Source organism: Cephus cinctus, unplaced genomic scaffold (assembly GCF_000341935.2).
Source record: "Cephus cinctus unplaced genomic scaffold, Ccin1 Ccin1_scaffold0215, whole genome shotgun sequence".
Lineage (NCBI taxonomy): Eukaryota > Metazoa > Arthropoda > Insecta > Hymenoptera > Cephidae > Cephus > Cephus cinctus.
The window spans coordinates 2,168,583-2,184,813 of NW_014332933.1; the positions used below are offsets into that span (position 1 = coordinate 2,168,583).

Below are 16,231 nucleotides of genomic sequence, written 5' to 3' on the forward strand. Positions count from 1 at the left end.
CCCCCCCCCCCCTTCAGGAACGTATGGAAACGTCAGTCATACGTAGACGTCATAATTGTTGCTTATCCTTGTACCCAGTCCCATTCAGACACGTGGGATATCCTGTACGTCAGATTTTACGGACGCCTGAATCCGTCGAGTGTTGAGACTATTATTTTCGTGGAGGGTATAGTACGTTCAGGGGCGGAGATTCTGGGCTCGTTCGCATAGGGGGCCCTACTGTCAAGGATATCAGGAGCGTGATACACAGTGTCAGAGGAGGAGACTCCGAGGAGGGTGATATATATATATATATATATATGAAGTATGCGTGACTATGTTCCCACGTGCCACACGGATAGGGGATGTAACCCTTGGGGAACCCTGTATTCGCGGTACCGTCACGTATCTCGTCCGTCGAATCGCAAAACCGATATTTGCACTCGTGCCACTCGACAAATATGGCGGATCTTGGAATTTAATGAAAATATTCGAATAAGAATAGCACCGGTGGTGCCCCCGTATTCTTGGGGACGGTAGCGCGTGATACAGTAGGATCCATGGAGTGAAGGCTATGACTATTTTTTTTTTCCTTTGCCGTTTACGGTGTCAGAAAATTTTTGGAGAACGAAGGCGAAATAGAATGAGGTCTCGGTTGTATACGGGGATTACCTAAACGAAAATACCTATCCATTTGCTGGATAATAAAATCGTTCCCGCTCGGATGGCAGTCTGGTGTTATTTTAAGTAATCCTTGGAGTAGGCCAGGAGTGAGCTGGGCTGCTCTTGGTAGCTGTAGGTTAGGTTGGCTCGTAAAGGGTAGCAATGGCGGTAACGAATGGTGAAACGGTGAGGACCCTCGAGGTAATCTTGGTTCGTTCGCAAGAGGGCTGCATTTTGATCCTCGGCGCTACTGCCGCGGCACGCTCTCTACGCTCATCGGCAGGGCTCTAGAAATTTCCTATAATTAGAAACGTCTAATTAACAGCGTGGGGAGGTCCGTGCGAATGTCGAACTACCCTTAGAATCCCATGGATCTCGTGCCCTGACAATGTGACTGATAAGTTTGTACTTGTATTACCAAAGAAAAGGTACGTCGAGATAAATATTTTTTATAAATTTTTTTTTGCGTGATTTTGAAAATAATTTTGGAAAAATTTTTTCGGTGCAAGACAATGTATCTAGTGTGATTTTAAATGTTCATATGAATAACAAGTGGGTAACCAGTTCCCACAGTAGGTACCCTGCCTAACCTAACCCCTTTGCCAATTGTCACAAGGGTGCTGGTGTTACTTCGTTCCGACCCTATGTCAGAATGCGGTTGGACTTGTTTTTAAAATAATTTTAAAACGTTAAATAAATACTCGAGCAGCGTGCGAGCATATTGTGATGAAATTAAAAAATAAGCTACTTGAGCCACCCTTGCGAACAGCCGGAAGGAACATTCTTTCTAGGGGTTGTAAATCCTATTGTATTTTTCTTAGTTATTTGTTCTTCGCGGTAGCTCCGTGAAATTAGCAAAAGACACGTACCTGGTACCGTCGAGACCAAGGGGGTGTTCAAATACTGATTTTTTTTACCGATGGTCAATATTTTTCAAAGTGAATCAGACCGTTCGAGTGTCGGGAGGAATGATGGAAAAAATAACAGTATGATTATGGCACCCAAGTACTTGGATCGGGAAATACTGTGTATTGGTGCAAGGGATGGTAAAAGTCATGGTATAAATAAATGAAGCCTATAGCGACGGACGTAGGTGGCCGTGTGCCTAGCTCTGATAAATATAACGTAACAAGTTCCCTGGAATAGCGGGTTCATCCCGGTGGGATCAACGCGTCTTTACTCCGACCCTTGGTACAGCCTTTCCTGCCAGGATGGCTGTACGTATGAACAAGCTCAGATAGGCACTCTGTGCCACAGTACCACTGTGGTAACCAAGTCAGAGCCGTTTCACGGGCCGAACCTGCCGACTCTATTTATTTTGGAAAGTCGGTTTCGATAACTTTCTAAATCTTGGAAAACATTCGGGAATTTATTTGGTGCGTCTGTCGCGCGCGCAGCAGGGTGGGTGTCTGGGTATTTTTTGGTAAAAAAAAAAATTGAGACTTCGACTTGAAAATAGAACGTGATCGACATATCGGATACGCGTTTTGTACCTTTAGTGCCGTTGGTTTGTTTGAGAAATTTTTTTCAAAATTTTATTACGGATGAGATAGACGGTATAAGTGTCGCTTGAAAGTTTGTTTTTACGTAGATTCGTTTTAGTGATGCGATCGCTTTCGCTTGAAGAATCTTCCCGTGCAGAGCTGCAGTGAGATTCAAGAGGGTGGTATCCCTCACTCCGTTTCCGTTAACGGGCGCCCGGGAGTCAGGAAGCCGTAAAAAGTAAATTAAATAAGAATTAAATACAAATAAAACCGCTCGGCCAAGTAATTGGTTGGCTTGCCGGTTGGCCACGGGACCCCGCGGGTATCTCAGATCCTTCTCTTCGGCCACCCTCTGAACCCTGGGGGTTGCTTCGACGCCATCCCTATACCAGAAGAGCAAATCAATCTACCCCAATGTCCAAGGTAATCCATGCAGGCAACCATTCGCCGTAAGCTGTTTAATTTCCCTCCTACTTAACCCCTCTTGAGCAACCCCTACCTGACGGTAACACCCTTAGCCAAGTAAGTAAAACATTGGATAATACCTACTTAAGACAAAAATAATACATAAGAAAAAAAAAATTTTTTTACAAAAATTTCTAAACCTACTTATGTATATCAACCATGCCGATCTCGCCGTTGCACAGGGATAATTTTAACGTAAAATATTCTCTAAGGGTTGCGAAAGAAAGACCAAGAGTTAACTCGAGGGTGGCTGCACGCGCAATCATGGTTGGATTAGGTGGCCCACCTATGTATAAAGATAGGCTGACGACTGAAGGGTGGTTTGGGGTTAAACGGGGCAAGGAACCCATAGGGGAGGTGAGACATAAATGATATTCCATGAGGAGCATATGCGGGTGAAATAGGTCCACAGGGGTGTAGGCAGCGGGGTGCTGCTTTATTACAAACAAGGATTACCGGGTAATGGGACATTCTGCCCCTTCGCTGAGCACTGAGCACTGAACATCTCGGCACTGACTCACTTTCCAACTGCGCAGACTACCAACTGACAATCGTAATAGCATTTTACCAGGAGACAGATTTATATTGTTTCTATCGTATATACCAAATCACAAACGCTACTACGATACTAGCCAATAGAAATTTTTATATATCTTAGATCAACTGAATAGCATTATTCCTGAATCGCCCATATAGGACCATTTAATTATTACTTGATTTTCAAAAGTTTATCAAACTACTTCTCAAAGAGGTATCAGTGGGTTCTCAGATTTCTCTACCAAATTCCCATGTACAAATACACCAGACGTATCGTGCTCCTCGTGTAACAGGATTATTGTCACGTTCTCTATCCCGCGGCTCATCTCGTATCACACGTCAGGTTGTACGTGTCTGATCAACTTCCGGAAGTTAGATGCTGTAGAAAGTTCCATCGACCTTCCGGCTGTATCCGGGATTCGTTTGATCCGTATGAGGACCTTCGATCGCCAGTTTCACACTGCTCGGATGTATCCTCTGTATGATACCCTTTCGCACGTTGCTCGCAACGTCCTCAGTCTGATACGGTCTAGCATATTTAACGGGATGTCCCAGTAGAGACGGTGGCTTCGAGTATGTCTGTAAAATACGAAAAAATGTTGTCTGATAACAGTTTCAAAAAAAAAAAAAAAAATACAGATTAAATCCAATCGGCATCGATTTTCAATATCTAATCGGTGAAGCAGACGATGACGGGAGGAATAAAATTTATATAAAATGTCATTGTCACTTGTTTGACGTTCGGTAATAAATTATTGATATCCATTATCTCGATTCGATTATATAAGATATTCAAGTGACTGTCACGAATGCTACTTATAAAAATTAGATCGAGACCTCGGATCGATGCTGAGCCAAATTTTTTGAACTAATTTCTTTCATTCATCTGCCAAATTCTCTCTCGAGTACGCTTGTATTTATCCCAGCTATATTCCATGGAGTATTATTGAAATACTACGAAATGGAAAATCTCAAGCTATTTATATACGTACTTTGATTTGATTACGTAGCACTCGCCACGTTTCCTTTCCCAATGTTTCTGGCTGCATCGGCACGTACGTCTTTGGCACAAGAGTATCGGCATCGTGCTTGTAAATGGAGGACAGTGCCAGATCAAGTGAATCCTGCGGTACCTGAAATTCAGCATAATGCTTGAGCACGGTTATAGCAGCAAGATCGAAATCCGCTCAATAATCCTTTGATCTTCTTCGAGAAGCTCGTTCAAGTTATAACTGATTAGAGACGGCTAATAAATTTAAATTAGGTCCTTGCACCGCCTTGTCCTCGCATACTTTGGATCAATACTTGCCACCCGGATGAAGAATGGCGTCTTGTCCTCTCTTTTTTATCTTCCCCTCTCGTCCATCTCTACTCTTAGATACAAATTATTAGAAAACTTGGGAAACGACCCATCAGCCTCTTATTGCCTTGTTTACCTTTGGTCTGATGAGACGATGATCCTTTCGGATGCTGTTCAACGTGTGATGAGCAAAGAGACGTTCGTGGGGTTTCAATCTCGCGTACCATCTTCTGTCGTTTACCGAGACATTTTCACCCAGCACTGGTCCATGGGATACCCAGATTCCTTCTCGTGATATATCCGGTATCGGATATGGATTACGCAACACAGTAACAAGATTACTCATGACGTTGCGTGAACTGTGACATACAAATAAAATATATAAATATTTTTTAAAAAAATTTTTCTCAAAATTTAAATGCATCCAAATTCTTCTTATCGCCCGACCAACGTGAAGTATGCCACTCGTCCCCCAGCGTGCAATACGATACAGGGTTTATACCCAGTGTTTTTGAAGTACTATTCAAGAAAACCTACCGCAATGATCGATATAAAAACAAATTATATTTCCTGGAATCATTAATTCATCTTATCTATACTCGCTGTAGCTCAGTTATTAATTCAAGTAGTTCAAGCACTTCGTGACGCATATTCCATCCTTCGAGAATGGTCCAGATATTTTCATCGAAAATCACTGTAAACAGCCTCCGAGATATTCGTCGAACCTTAAGCTCGTGACGCAAATTTGGTAAAAGGAAAATCTCGTCGGGTCGTAGGAATTTGCGTAGCTTTGCGAAACGGCGCGAATAAGATCGGCCGACGCGAAGGTTGAACGTGACCCGCGTCGAAGTTATACGTATGTATAACACATTCCATGTATGTACATAAGGACAAAGATTGTATATAGATAGAAGAATAGTAGGGAGAGATAATGAAGTCGCTCGAGTATAGCGATAGCGACTGTCACACGTGAGTATTACATAAGACGACGATGACAACGGCCCCAGGCAGAATCTCATTTATAGTTCTGAAGTTATAAAGTGTGACATCTTCCTATCTTACGATTCTCATCTGAGTACAGCATCTTTATTTGTGAATACTCGGATGAACTGTGCACAATGGTTGGTAGTGGGGAATCGTTATTTACGATCACGAGTTTGCCTCATCTCGCGGGTCGTGTTTGTTTGCTCTGAATTACGGGAGACGTGGGTCCGCTTATATTGAAAAGACCTGTAGTATCTCTGACTTTCGAGTGACGACTGACTTGCAGGTTATAAATAAGCTTTGATCTTTTAATTAATTGCGTTCGAACCACGCGACAGGGTGTTTGTCACATGAAAAATAGACCGGACACTCGCAGCATCCAGTGGTCTGGACCAAAAATTTAAAAAAAAAATTTTTTTTCTTGTATGACGTTCATATGAGTTTTTTGTTTGATTTTAATTTTTTTAGTTGGCTGCAATGTCAATTGGAGCATCTTTCGTTATTGGCTATTTGATTTTGGCTGCATTTGCTATCATTGGCCATTACTCTTGTTTTATGTCCGTATATGTATCTACGACTAGGGTCTGTCTAGGTAAACTGTATAATTAGCGGGGTAAACTATAATGGTAGTGGTAACCGCGATCGTATATCAAGAGCCGGCATCCGGGTTTACCCTCGGTTTGCCCAGGATTAAAATGTAACTGTCGACCGGGCCAACATTCTTGGGGCATGTATCCTCATGGACTCCTGCATCATTTCATTCATAAACTTAACGTGGCTTTCATTCATGCCGACGTATACGTCTGCGACGTCTCCAGTCTCAACGGGGTGTCCACTTATCGAGGTATCATTCCCTCTTAGGAATCCAGAATCCGTTGGTCCAGAATTTTCTCAGGTCATGGCGAGAAAAAAAAAGAAGTAATTACCGAGTTACAGAAATATAAAATTGACGAACGAACGTATTGCGAAAAATCGAGACGACCCTCGAGAAGCCGAAAATAAATATAACCGAAATTTTCAAAATTTTCAAAATAAAAAATTCTCCAATCAACGATTAAATAGAATTTATCAAATATTTATCTCTTTTGAATTACAAGTATTCCATTTGATCTTTCAGTGCTACCCGACAGCAACGCCAGCCCGACTTTAACGAAGGGTGAAAACGGCGATTTCAGGGCGTTAAGCGTGTTTTGCCCAGGAGGTGGTTGCCCGCAGTCCGGACCAACGTCCAATATTAAACCCACAGTAATTTATGTTAGCGCGAGCGTGCATAATGCTGTTTGTAGAAAGCGGCAGTGTCACGTGGCGGCTCGTGCCACGAGCCAGTCCAACCCTTAATTCGAGACGTCCTCTCGCCTGTCCCAGAACGACATCGAAAACCCTGCTAGGTATACACTGGATGCAATTCCACACGCCCCTCGTACCCTGCGTGGGAGATCTTTATTGGGTAAAGCCCCAGCATCCGCCCTTACACGAAATTCGCATACACGGACGAAACACGTACGAGGTCCCCTAAGTAGCCCTTAACAGGACCATCCAGATTCACGATTCGTGGACAGATCCATAAATCTTGGTATAACGTAATTTCTTAAGGGGGGTAGTGGGCGCAATGGTATTCTTAAGATTTTCTCTTTCCTCGACTCTCAGGTGTCACGGGGACAGGTCGAGGGAGCAGATGGGCCCTTTGTACAAGTATTTCGGTGGGGTGTAAAAGTAGGGCTGGGTCCAACGAAGGCATCTTCCGCGTCAGCGATTACGAGCCGGATCGTTCGGCGGGCACTTTGCCCTTGCGCGACAGATCGCAGCCTCCCCGCCCAACCCTTGGATGAGATGACACGCGTAATCGCGTAATCGTAGCGCGTGCTGCAACGTCGATCGAGGGAGATTTGCGTCCGTCTATCTGCAGGAGGGATAGCACGTGACGAAGAGGGGCGGAAGGGAGGATAGCCAGTTACACCCCTTGGCAGGAACGACCGGCGCTAAATCTGAGCTTGTAAAATCGACAAACCGACCTAGTCGGGTCTTCCTGCCGGCACGATGTCCTGGAGGACCCTTGGCGATCCGCGAGTGTACTCGAAATTTTTGCCACCCTTCGAAGGATCGACCCCGCTAACCTAATCCTATAATATCCTGCTGGCTGGTATTGCTGGGAGAATAAGTGTGGAATCGTGCATTCAAATGGACATCGTTCCCGACCCCTGGCGACGGGGGGGGACAATGCTGTAGGGGATGATATTGCCAATATTTGGTTTGATTCTCGCGCGAATGTCTGTGGGGTGTGGAAGGCGCTTCTGAAATCGTCTGTAAAGGGGATTCGTATATAGGGGTGTATATTAGACGTGCGCGAATTACCATCTGAATGTCCTTCCTACTGGTCAGCCTTTGTCAGGATGGTGACACCGACCGCCGCTATCTATGGAACCACCCCTACGGGACCGTATGTTCCTCCTGGTGGTGCTGCTGTTGGTATTGCTGATGGTTTTCGAGGCGAAGAAAAGTATTGGCTACGGATTGTTATATTGAGCTGGAGGAGATGAGATTTTAACCCTGAATCTTCCTTAGATTTACTGAGGCATTGGATTCCCGTTAAAGGCACGTCAAAGGGTTGCTACAATTTGGGGGAGCGAAATGAGATTTTAGGCTATACTCGGCGAACATTAGTTCTCTGCCGGATCGGTTCGTCCTGACTCTGTGGAAAGAATTAAATGCCCTGGGGTACACACCCTCTTTTACCGATTTTTCGGAATCGAGGGAGCCGTGGTTATTGTCATTGGCAAACTGTCAGGTAACAGTCGGACGGAGAAAATATTTGGACGGTTTGAATAGAAGCGTCCAAACACCGTGACAGGGTGGAAGCAAATATCAACGTGTATTCCCCGTAGGGGTTTTCTAAGGAGAATCTCCAAAATTACGCGCTCCTCTCTGTACCATAATTCTGTTGGTAATATACCGAACCAACCGGCGACTTGGTATCAAATTCAGACTAATTTTCACGGCTATCTGCTTACATCCCTATAAAATAATGCTTTTACACCCTGCGTGTCGAATATCCCGAAAGCAATGGGGAGGCTGCACCAGCAATGCGACAGGTGGCCCGTGAAATCTGTGCACGAGTCCAGGACATAAGCACCCTCGATCGATGCGGTTCATTAAGAAATTAACTGCATAATAATAGGGGTGGAAGGACGACGCGTCAAATTTTTAAATTTTTCTCAAAAAAACAAAAAAATCCCAAGGGCTCCAAATATCGAGAATACAAGCTCGATGCCGAATAGTCGGAATATAGAAAATGAATAAATCAACGTATGCAAGGGTAGGTATATAAAAGGGGGTTGTTAAAATTTCAACCTGCACGATTGATTAATCTTTAGATTGATTAATCTTGCACTTTGACCTTTTTTTCTTTTCTAAAAAGTGGATGGCCTCTCAATTTGCATACCGATGATCGAGGAGTCAGGGCCGTATCATGTTACGTATATATGGTCACGGTGTTTCGCTTGAGCGTGGAAACGCGGTTGGGTACCAGAGTGTCAGGGGCGTGCCACGAAGGGGGCGGCGTATTTTAGCATTTCACGTTTGTTTCCATTTAAATGGTAATCGAGTTCATAATGTAATTGTATTCACGCGTAAGCCAGGGCTCACCAGCGCCCAACCGCCATTGTTCGCATTGTTCTCCTCTTGCGAACAATCCAGGAGCCTTCGGGCTCAACCAAAATCTAAGCCTTCGCCTTCCATTTTGACATTTTCACCGCGGCGCGACAACGAATCGAAGTGTTAAGAAAAATTTTACGACCCTCTCCTTTCTCTCTCCCACCCATAATAAAGTCTGATCGCGTAAATCGAGTTTTTTTTCAAATTTAAAAATAAATTACATTTTCACGCTATTACGGAATAACACTGACAGAGGTCAACCAGTCCACGTGACCTTTCACATTGGAATTTCGTAATCCACGGAAACTGCGAGTAATTTAGCCGGGCTCGAGATTAAGGTCGACCCGATTCCAAAAGACCGTGGCAAATTGTGCCCGCGAGAGGAAAATCAGGTTAGGTTATATCTCCGATTATTCAAATTGCCAGCGATATTCGTGATTCCGTTGAGAGAGCGAGCTAGACCTTCGGAGAGGTATGAAAGAGGGAGAGAAACTCGAGTTACTTGCCGAAGAGCTGGTTGTACAGAGCTATAGACTCCTAGTGAGAATTTAGTTTGAAATGGCAGAAGGAGCCACACGGGTTCGCTTGGCGAAACGCATTGTTAAACATTACGCGGCGAAGACTCAGCCGAGCTGAAACGCGCCGCTACGAGGGTCTGGCATTGGGGTTGGGGTCGAGGCTGGGGTTTTCGACGAAGGATCGGTGAGGGTAGCTTCGGAGTTGGATCCGCTACTGTTACAGGGGATGTTTCCTACAACTCTGCTATATCTATACCTATGTTATATACTATATACGTGTATATATATATATATATATATATATATATATATATATACACATCCAGCAAAGCTGGCTGGCTCTCATACATATTCATCAAACGCTAATTAATCATCGCCCGGCAAACCCACAGCGAGCCACCCTCTCGGCATCACCCAGCCCAAAAGTACGAGCCCTCTAACGCAGACACCTACCCTATATACATATATTACAGTACGAAGCCAGATGTTAAAATTTGTTGCAAAAATATTTTAAAAAATACACCTGAAGCTTTATAACGATTTACTAAAAAAAAAAAAAAAAAGTTAAATCAAATGGGCTGATAGTCGATATTTTTTAGTGCATCGTATCCCAATGTCTGTGTAACTAGATTTTTTATTTTATTATTATTTTTCATCAAGCTACTAGGTTATGTATCAATATCACTGAGTCTTAGTCGTTCTGGAACATGCATCGCTCGCGACGATCAATCTTAATTGTAATTTCGTAATCCCATTTAGCGGCAGGCACCTTCGCGCGCACTTGCTCGCCCTTTCTGGTTCACGCCGAACGGGGACGCGTATAATTAGGTATCGTTTATTTTACAGCCGAGCCACGAGGGGTGACAGGGCACGCCATAATACGCCATGGGGTTCTACACCCATAGATACCCATAGTGGTGGCAGCCGCTCATAGAACGCTTCACTGGTAATGCGATGCGATCATCGCCACCCTGACGAGCCTCCATTGATATTATACGATACAATGCAGACCCTCCAGCTATTTCGCGCTTGCGTACTTTACATTGGACCCCCCTGTATGTTTACGTGTTGTATATTTAAAAAAAAAAAGACGAGTATGTATGACTTTTTGGCATTACACTATCTGTTGTCCTTGTTTTGACTCTCTCAGAGCTGGCCATTTCGGAATTAATAATATATCCGAGGATGATGCAATTTTTTGAAATTACCCAGCAAAGACATCACGTAATTCACTGTATAAAATAATACAGCATACGACACCAACGTGGGATTTATTTCATTTAAACGCAGATAAGGAGACCCCTGGGGCACAGATGTAGGTAGGGGTACGAATTTAGTTTATGGTGAACCCTCCGTCAACACAGTGGGTAGTATCGAATCATTTAAATGCTCCCAAAGGGGGTGTACATTTTTTTATTCGCCACTGTCTCTCTAATGCCCTCGTGATAACTCGACTTTTCTCATCCCTTTTGTGGACAAAGACCCCCCCCCAGTGCAACGTTATCCAAGGGCTAGAGATTTTACACTATAACAATAACCATGAAACCGAATTATTATAAATCTAGGAAACACACTGGAATTTACCGTAGTTACAGGATGAAATGATGTTGTAATCCAGAGGAACGCTAGGTGCTCACGTAACTCTCTATCATTAGACGCATTAAAGCTTATCATTTTACGGTCTCCTTTATGGTCTTAGTACAATGTAACGGGTAAGCGTTTGCCTTTCACATCGCTAACGTGAATCACGCTGAACTTCTGTATCAGGCATTAAAGGGATGTTCTGTAAAAAAAAAAAACAGAGGAAAAAGTAACAGAAGGCATATAAAAAAATTGGCTAGGAAATCGGCGTAGGTGCTACGGGGACGCACCAGTGTGTTTTGACTGGTGGCATCAAATCGCAAGAGTGGCAGATTGCGAGCTGACAAATGAGCGGCAGCAGCACTGGGACGCAGAGCACGGAAGACATATGGCTCCATAAAAAAGAGATACAAGAGAGGTGGGCCTGCAGTAACCATCCACCAGTCGATCCGATATTAATGGAGACCAAACACCGCACATTCTGCGAGCCATTGTCCCCGGAGTGTGTACATAGAGCGAGAGAGAAAGAAGGTCAGGTTATAATATACCAGAGATATATAATATGTGTACACTCCCTCTTTTGTACAATGGAATGATCTATGGCTATGGTGCGCATAGATAGTCCAGTCGATTTATTCCTCTGGCACTGTGATTTTGTCCCTTGTATCACCACTACACATTTTCACTCACTCCGTCGCGTTCGCCGTCCATCTTGTTTTCCTTGTCTATGGCATGCCATAAAAATAAACCAGTTCGGAGACAACGACGGCTGTTGGTACATCATTGGCAAACAAGCCAATGTCTAGCAGCATCTGTCGACAAAGAAGTACCACGCCTACGTGCACGCCTGAAGGTAAGTCCATAGTCATACTCATGCGGCGTCTCTATATCTTTTGTATTCTGTGGTTTAGTTAACGCAGTATAGACTACGATCCGTAACTGACAGCCGTAAAGAAGGAAAGGACGTTCCGTAACATAATGTAGAACTTATGGTAGCTGTCTAGCGTCGGATGCTCGGACTGCCGCGAATCGTCTCTAACAGTTGCTAAAGGTGTCGCGTGTTATTTTATTTGTTTGTTCTTTATTGTTGAGAGAGAGAGAGAGAGCACAGAGTGAGGAGGAAGTTTTCGAATTCGACCTACATCGAGGGACCGTCGCGACGGCTTCTTTTCGTGCCTGGAAAGCGGGAGATGTAATTTGGATGATTTTCGACGAGCAGACAATAAAATTGGATTTGCTAACCCTCCTGCACGCTCGGGGCGCGTGACCTGAAGGGTGAGTTTTCGGAAGGTGAGTTTCGTACAAGGGCGGCACGAGACTGCTCGTTTGGAAAAGGCAGGATCAAAGACGACCCTTCTACTGATTCTCTAGTCGGTCCTGACATATTAACCAGAAATTGACTGCGACAGCTACTAGCAATTCTGTACCTTGCAACTTTGATCTGTTTACCTGTGGGACCACAGCTTCCACTCTGGACTCAATCAGATACGCGTTATGATTATCTGCAGAACAATCTGTATTTGAATTTTTTATGTCATATACATTATGCTGTAATAGGATTACACTTTTGGGAGTACTAATAGCTGTTATATACACTGACAGAAATTACTCTTGTTTTTTCTCGCTTATGTAACGAAAATATTTAGATAATCTGTTGTATAAGACAATATTATTTTCTTGCTTGTTAATTATGTTGCAGACTAGGAGAACGAGTGCAAATATAATATATATGTTAATATACCTTTGACGAGAAGTAAAAAGTAAATATATTCTTGATTATGCGTCAGGAGCTTAGACACTACTCGTGGAATATTCTCACAAAATATTTTTCTTTACTTGGTTGTCCTTAGTAACGAAGGAAAGCATCGTACGCGCATATACGTATCTGCTTAGAAACTACCTGGAAGTTATGTCAATATTCTACAGGATTTATAGTAAGACGCGAGTTTGCCTCTGTCATCTGCCGTATTTAGAATAGACTACAGAGTTATCGACAATCGGCAATGTCACACATCTGATGTAACGATGAACCATAAAACGTAAGTTGCCGAATGCTTATGGTTTATCGACAATGGTCTGGTCATAATTATTTTAAATATATTATTTTTTGTATTAATCATGTTCATCAACGGTCAATCGATCATGTTGCGTCTAATAAAGTAATCATTGGAAAAAATCATAAAGCGTGATATTGGGCTGTAACATTATTTTGATTATTTGTCATAATTTTTTTGACGACGTGTGCTTGAGGCATGAGCTGACCCAGCAAAATACCAAAGAATTCAACATTGCCCTCACGTTCAGTAACTATAACGTTACTTCATTTAAACGTCCTCAAGACACTTGACTTCAACATAATATTAATTCCGTATTACGTAGAACTTATGCAGTGCGATAGTTTACAAAGCATACTGCCTGATGTACAGGAGTCTTCTGTAATTTTACATGTTTGTGTGTTTTTAACGAAAAAGTGGTCGTTATGGGACGCCACTGTTATCAGTAGAAAAATGAATCCGTGGTTATTCGTGGTGTTAGTAATTTTGTTATGGTGGATCTGTCGCTGGTGGCAAAAAAGGAGACGAGTTATTAAATATTTTAAAAAAATACCAGGTCCACCTGGATTACCGATTCTTGGCAATATTGTAGAACTTAATGTGGATCATGATGGTAAGTTTTGTCTAATGTTCATCAGACTGAATATTTATGTGAATGTGTCATGTTGTGTCTGGATCAATAAACGTAATACAAAATTTGTAACATTTTTGAGTTTTCGTTGGATATTAATAAATTAATTGAAAATTTTAGTTTATAGTAAAAAAAAAAAGTAAAAATAAATCTGTTTCCGCCCGGGATCGAACCGGGGACCTTCCGCGTGTTAGGCGGATGTGATAACCACTACACCACGGAAACAGTTATTCTTGCTGTCATGTTTATTTAATTTATACCACTTTAGAAGAGTATTTAGATTTACGAAAATGTTAATTTTTCTTTACTAGAATTGTTTCAACGACTTATGGCTATGCGATTTTTATGGGGTCATCAAGAGGGGATCAATAAAGCATGGCTTGGTAACCATCCTTACGTATTTCTCAGCAAAGCAACTACCGTAGAACCCATCTTAGGAAGTAATCGCCATATCGACAAGAGCTCTGATTATCGATTCCTTCAGCCGTGGTTAGGAACGGGTCTACTGACAGGTTCTGGTAAAAGAATCATTATTGAATAATAATATGTTTTAATACAAATGACATGATGCTATCGAGAGAATAATTGGTTGTCAGGAAGAAAATGGCATAATCGAAGGAAGATACTTACACCCACCTTCCATTTCAAAATCCTAGAGGATTTTGTTGAGATTTTCGCCGAGCAAACTGAACTGCTCGTTAACAAAGTTTCGTGTGAAATTGGCCAAGATTCGTTTAATATTTTTCCCTATGTGACTCTCTGCGCCCTGGATATAATTTGCGGTAAGAATCTAATGACATGTATTCTCAACAAACTATGCTAACTCCTAGATCACTCGTAGAAACCGCCATGGGTCGTCAAGTGTTTGCCCAATACGATAGTGACAGTGACTATGTGCGCGCTGTGTATGAGTGAGTTTATGATCATTTTTAACTTTAATTTTTTTACAAAATCTTTAATAAAATTTTCTTTTTAGAATTGGAAGTATCATTCAAACACGTCAGGCTACTCTCTGGTATCATCCGGATTGTTTGTTTCGATTAACGTCGCTCTATAAGAAGCATCAAGAATGTATTCGTATACTTCATGGATTTTCGAATAAGGTAATAATTAAAATAGTTGAATTAATCGAACGTCAAGATGAGGATGAATATTTTAATATTAAATAATTATTGTGAAACAGGTAATAGCTGAAAGACGTCGTGAAATCAAACGAACACGGAATGAGACTGTTTCAGAGGATGGTTAGTTATTCTCTGTATAATTAGAGAAATTTTGAAAAACATTTACATTTATTTGATTTACATGATTAATTTTTATTTTATACCTAAATTCAGAAGGACGCAAGAGACTGGCTTTTCTAGATTTACTTATAGAGGCCTCACAAAATGGAACTTCTCTTTCTGATGAAGATATACGTGAAGAGGTTGACACCTTTATGTTTGAGGTACGACAGTTTAATTCCTTAGAATTTTGAAATTCAAAGATTTATACAATCATATAAATTATTTATCAGGGACATGATACAACTTCCTCCGCCGTTAGCTGGACGCTTTATCTTCTTGGATGCCATCCAAATATTCAAGTATAAATTTCTTTGTCCTTTTACATTTGAATAAACTCTATAGAAAAATATCTGAATTGCAGAATGAAGTGGTAGCCGAATTGGCTGATATTTTTGGTGAGAATGATAATGGACGCCGAGCGACTTTGCGTGATCTGCAAAGTATGAAGTGCCTTGAAAGATGTATTAAAGAGACACTCCGATTATATCCTAGTGTTCCTTTATTAGCGCGACGAATCTCAGAGGATGTTCGCATAGGTAAATATTGTTTTAACGATCTATGAAAGTTAATATTGACTATTAACCTTTTTTATATTTCATAGGAAAGTTTCTTATTCCTGAAGGAACCACAGCCATGGTGATCCTGCCAATGTTACATCGCGACCCTGCAGTATTTCCTAATCCAGATAAATTTGACCCAAATCGTTTTTTACCAGAAAATTGCACTGGTCGACATCCATACGCTTATATACCTTTCAGCGCAGGACCAAGAAATTGTATTGGTACGAGCCTTAACGATATAATCTATAATATGATTCAACAAAACTAATTAACAGTATACATTTTTAATTCATAGGACAAAAGTTTGCACTTTTAGAAGAGAAAGTTATAATCTCAGGTGTATTGCGAAAATTTAAAATTGAGGCTGCAGAACGACGGGAGGAAATAAGCTTGACTGGCGAACTCGTTATCAGAGCGAAAAATGGTTTGCATGTGAGAGTTACACGACGTGAAAGATAATTCTAATTGTACTACATATCCTAGTTTTTATAATAAATTATCTGTTTCTCATTGTTCCATTTTTTTTTTGTTTCACGAG

The 16,231-nt window shown here is 41.9% G+C and overlaps 2 protein-coding genes and 1 non-coding gene across 5 annotated transcripts; 1 reads left to right on the forward strand and 2 right to left on the reverse strand.

Moving 5' to 3' along the window:
- Positions 1-2,843: 2,843 nt before the first annotated feature.
- On the reverse strand, positions 2,844-13,162 carry LOC107265278 (uncharacterized protein C1orf194). Of its 3 annotated transcripts, XM_015734572.2 has the most exons (5): positions 11,453-12,007; positions 11,166-11,364; positions 4,565-4,787; positions 4,121-4,261; positions 2,845-3,707 (listed from the first exon to the last, which is right to left on the reverse strand). In XM_015734572.2, exons 3-5 carry the CDS (start codon positions 4,772-4,774, stop codon positions 3,501-3,503), a joined length of 558 nt encoding a protein of 185 aa, XP_015590058.1. In that variant the 5' UTR covers positions 4,775-4,787; positions 11,166-11,364; positions 11,453-12,007; the 3' UTR covers positions 2,845-3,500. The 3 variants fall into 3 exon arrangements, with proteins under 3 accessions (XP_015590059.1, XP_015590058.1, XP_024938084.1); XM_015734573.2 differs by lacking the exons at positions 11,166-11,364; positions 11,453-12,007 and adding an exon at positions 12,904-13,162 and having other exon boundaries at positions 2,844-3,707; XM_025082316.1 differs by lacking the exons at positions 11,166-11,364; positions 11,453-12,007 and having other exon boundaries at positions 4,565-4,908.
- Positions 13,163-13,229: 67 nt separating this feature from the next.
- LOC107265277 (cytochrome P450 4c3) lies at positions 13,230-16,209 on the forward strand. The gene is made up of 11 exons (XM_015734568.2): positions 13,230-13,829; positions 14,159-14,365; positions 14,444-14,629; positions 14,689-14,758; positions 14,824-14,950; positions 15,031-15,091; positions 15,185-15,294; positions 15,364-15,432; positions 15,495-15,669; positions 15,735-15,914; positions 15,989-16,209. The coding sequence occupies exons 1-11, from the start codon at positions 13,547-13,549 to the stop codon at positions 16,150-16,152; spliced, it is 1,632 nt and encodes a 543-aa protein (XP_015590054.1). The 5' UTR covers positions 13,230-13,546; the 3' UTR covers positions 16,153-16,209.
- On the reverse strand, positions 14,000-14,072 carry Trnav-aac. Its single transcript has one exon. It is a non-coding gene; the product is annotated as a tRNA-Val (tRNA).
- Positions 16,210-16,231: the final 22 nt, after the last annotated feature.

Excerpts from the sequence above, each read along its gene's own strand:
- LOC107265277 (XM_015734568.2), top strand. The coding sequence starts at position 13,547 with ATGCAGTGCGATAGTTTACAAAGCATACTGCCTGATGTACAGGAGTCT. Across the intron at positions 14,759-14,823 it reads TATGTGCGCGCTGTGTATGA|AATTGGAAGTATCATTCAAA; the intron begins GTGAGTTTATGA and ends TTTTCTTTTTAG. Across the intron at positions 14,951-15,030 it reads TTCATGGATTTTCGAATAAG|GTAATAGCTGAAAGACGTCG; the intron begins GTAATAATTAAA and ends ATTGTGAAACAG.
- LOC107265278 (XM_025082316.1), bottom strand. The coding sequence starts at position 4,852 with ATGCATTTAAATTTTGAGAAAAATTTTTTTAAAAAATATTTATATATT. Across the intron at positions 4,262-4,564 it reads ATCGTCTCATCAGACCAAAG|GTACCGCAGGATTCACTTGA; the intron begins GTAAACAAGGCA and ends GCTGAATTTCAG. Across the intron at positions 3,708-4,120 it reads TGCTACGTAATCAAATCAAA|ACATACTCGAAGCCACCGTC; the intron begins GTACGTATATAA and ends CGTATTTTACAG.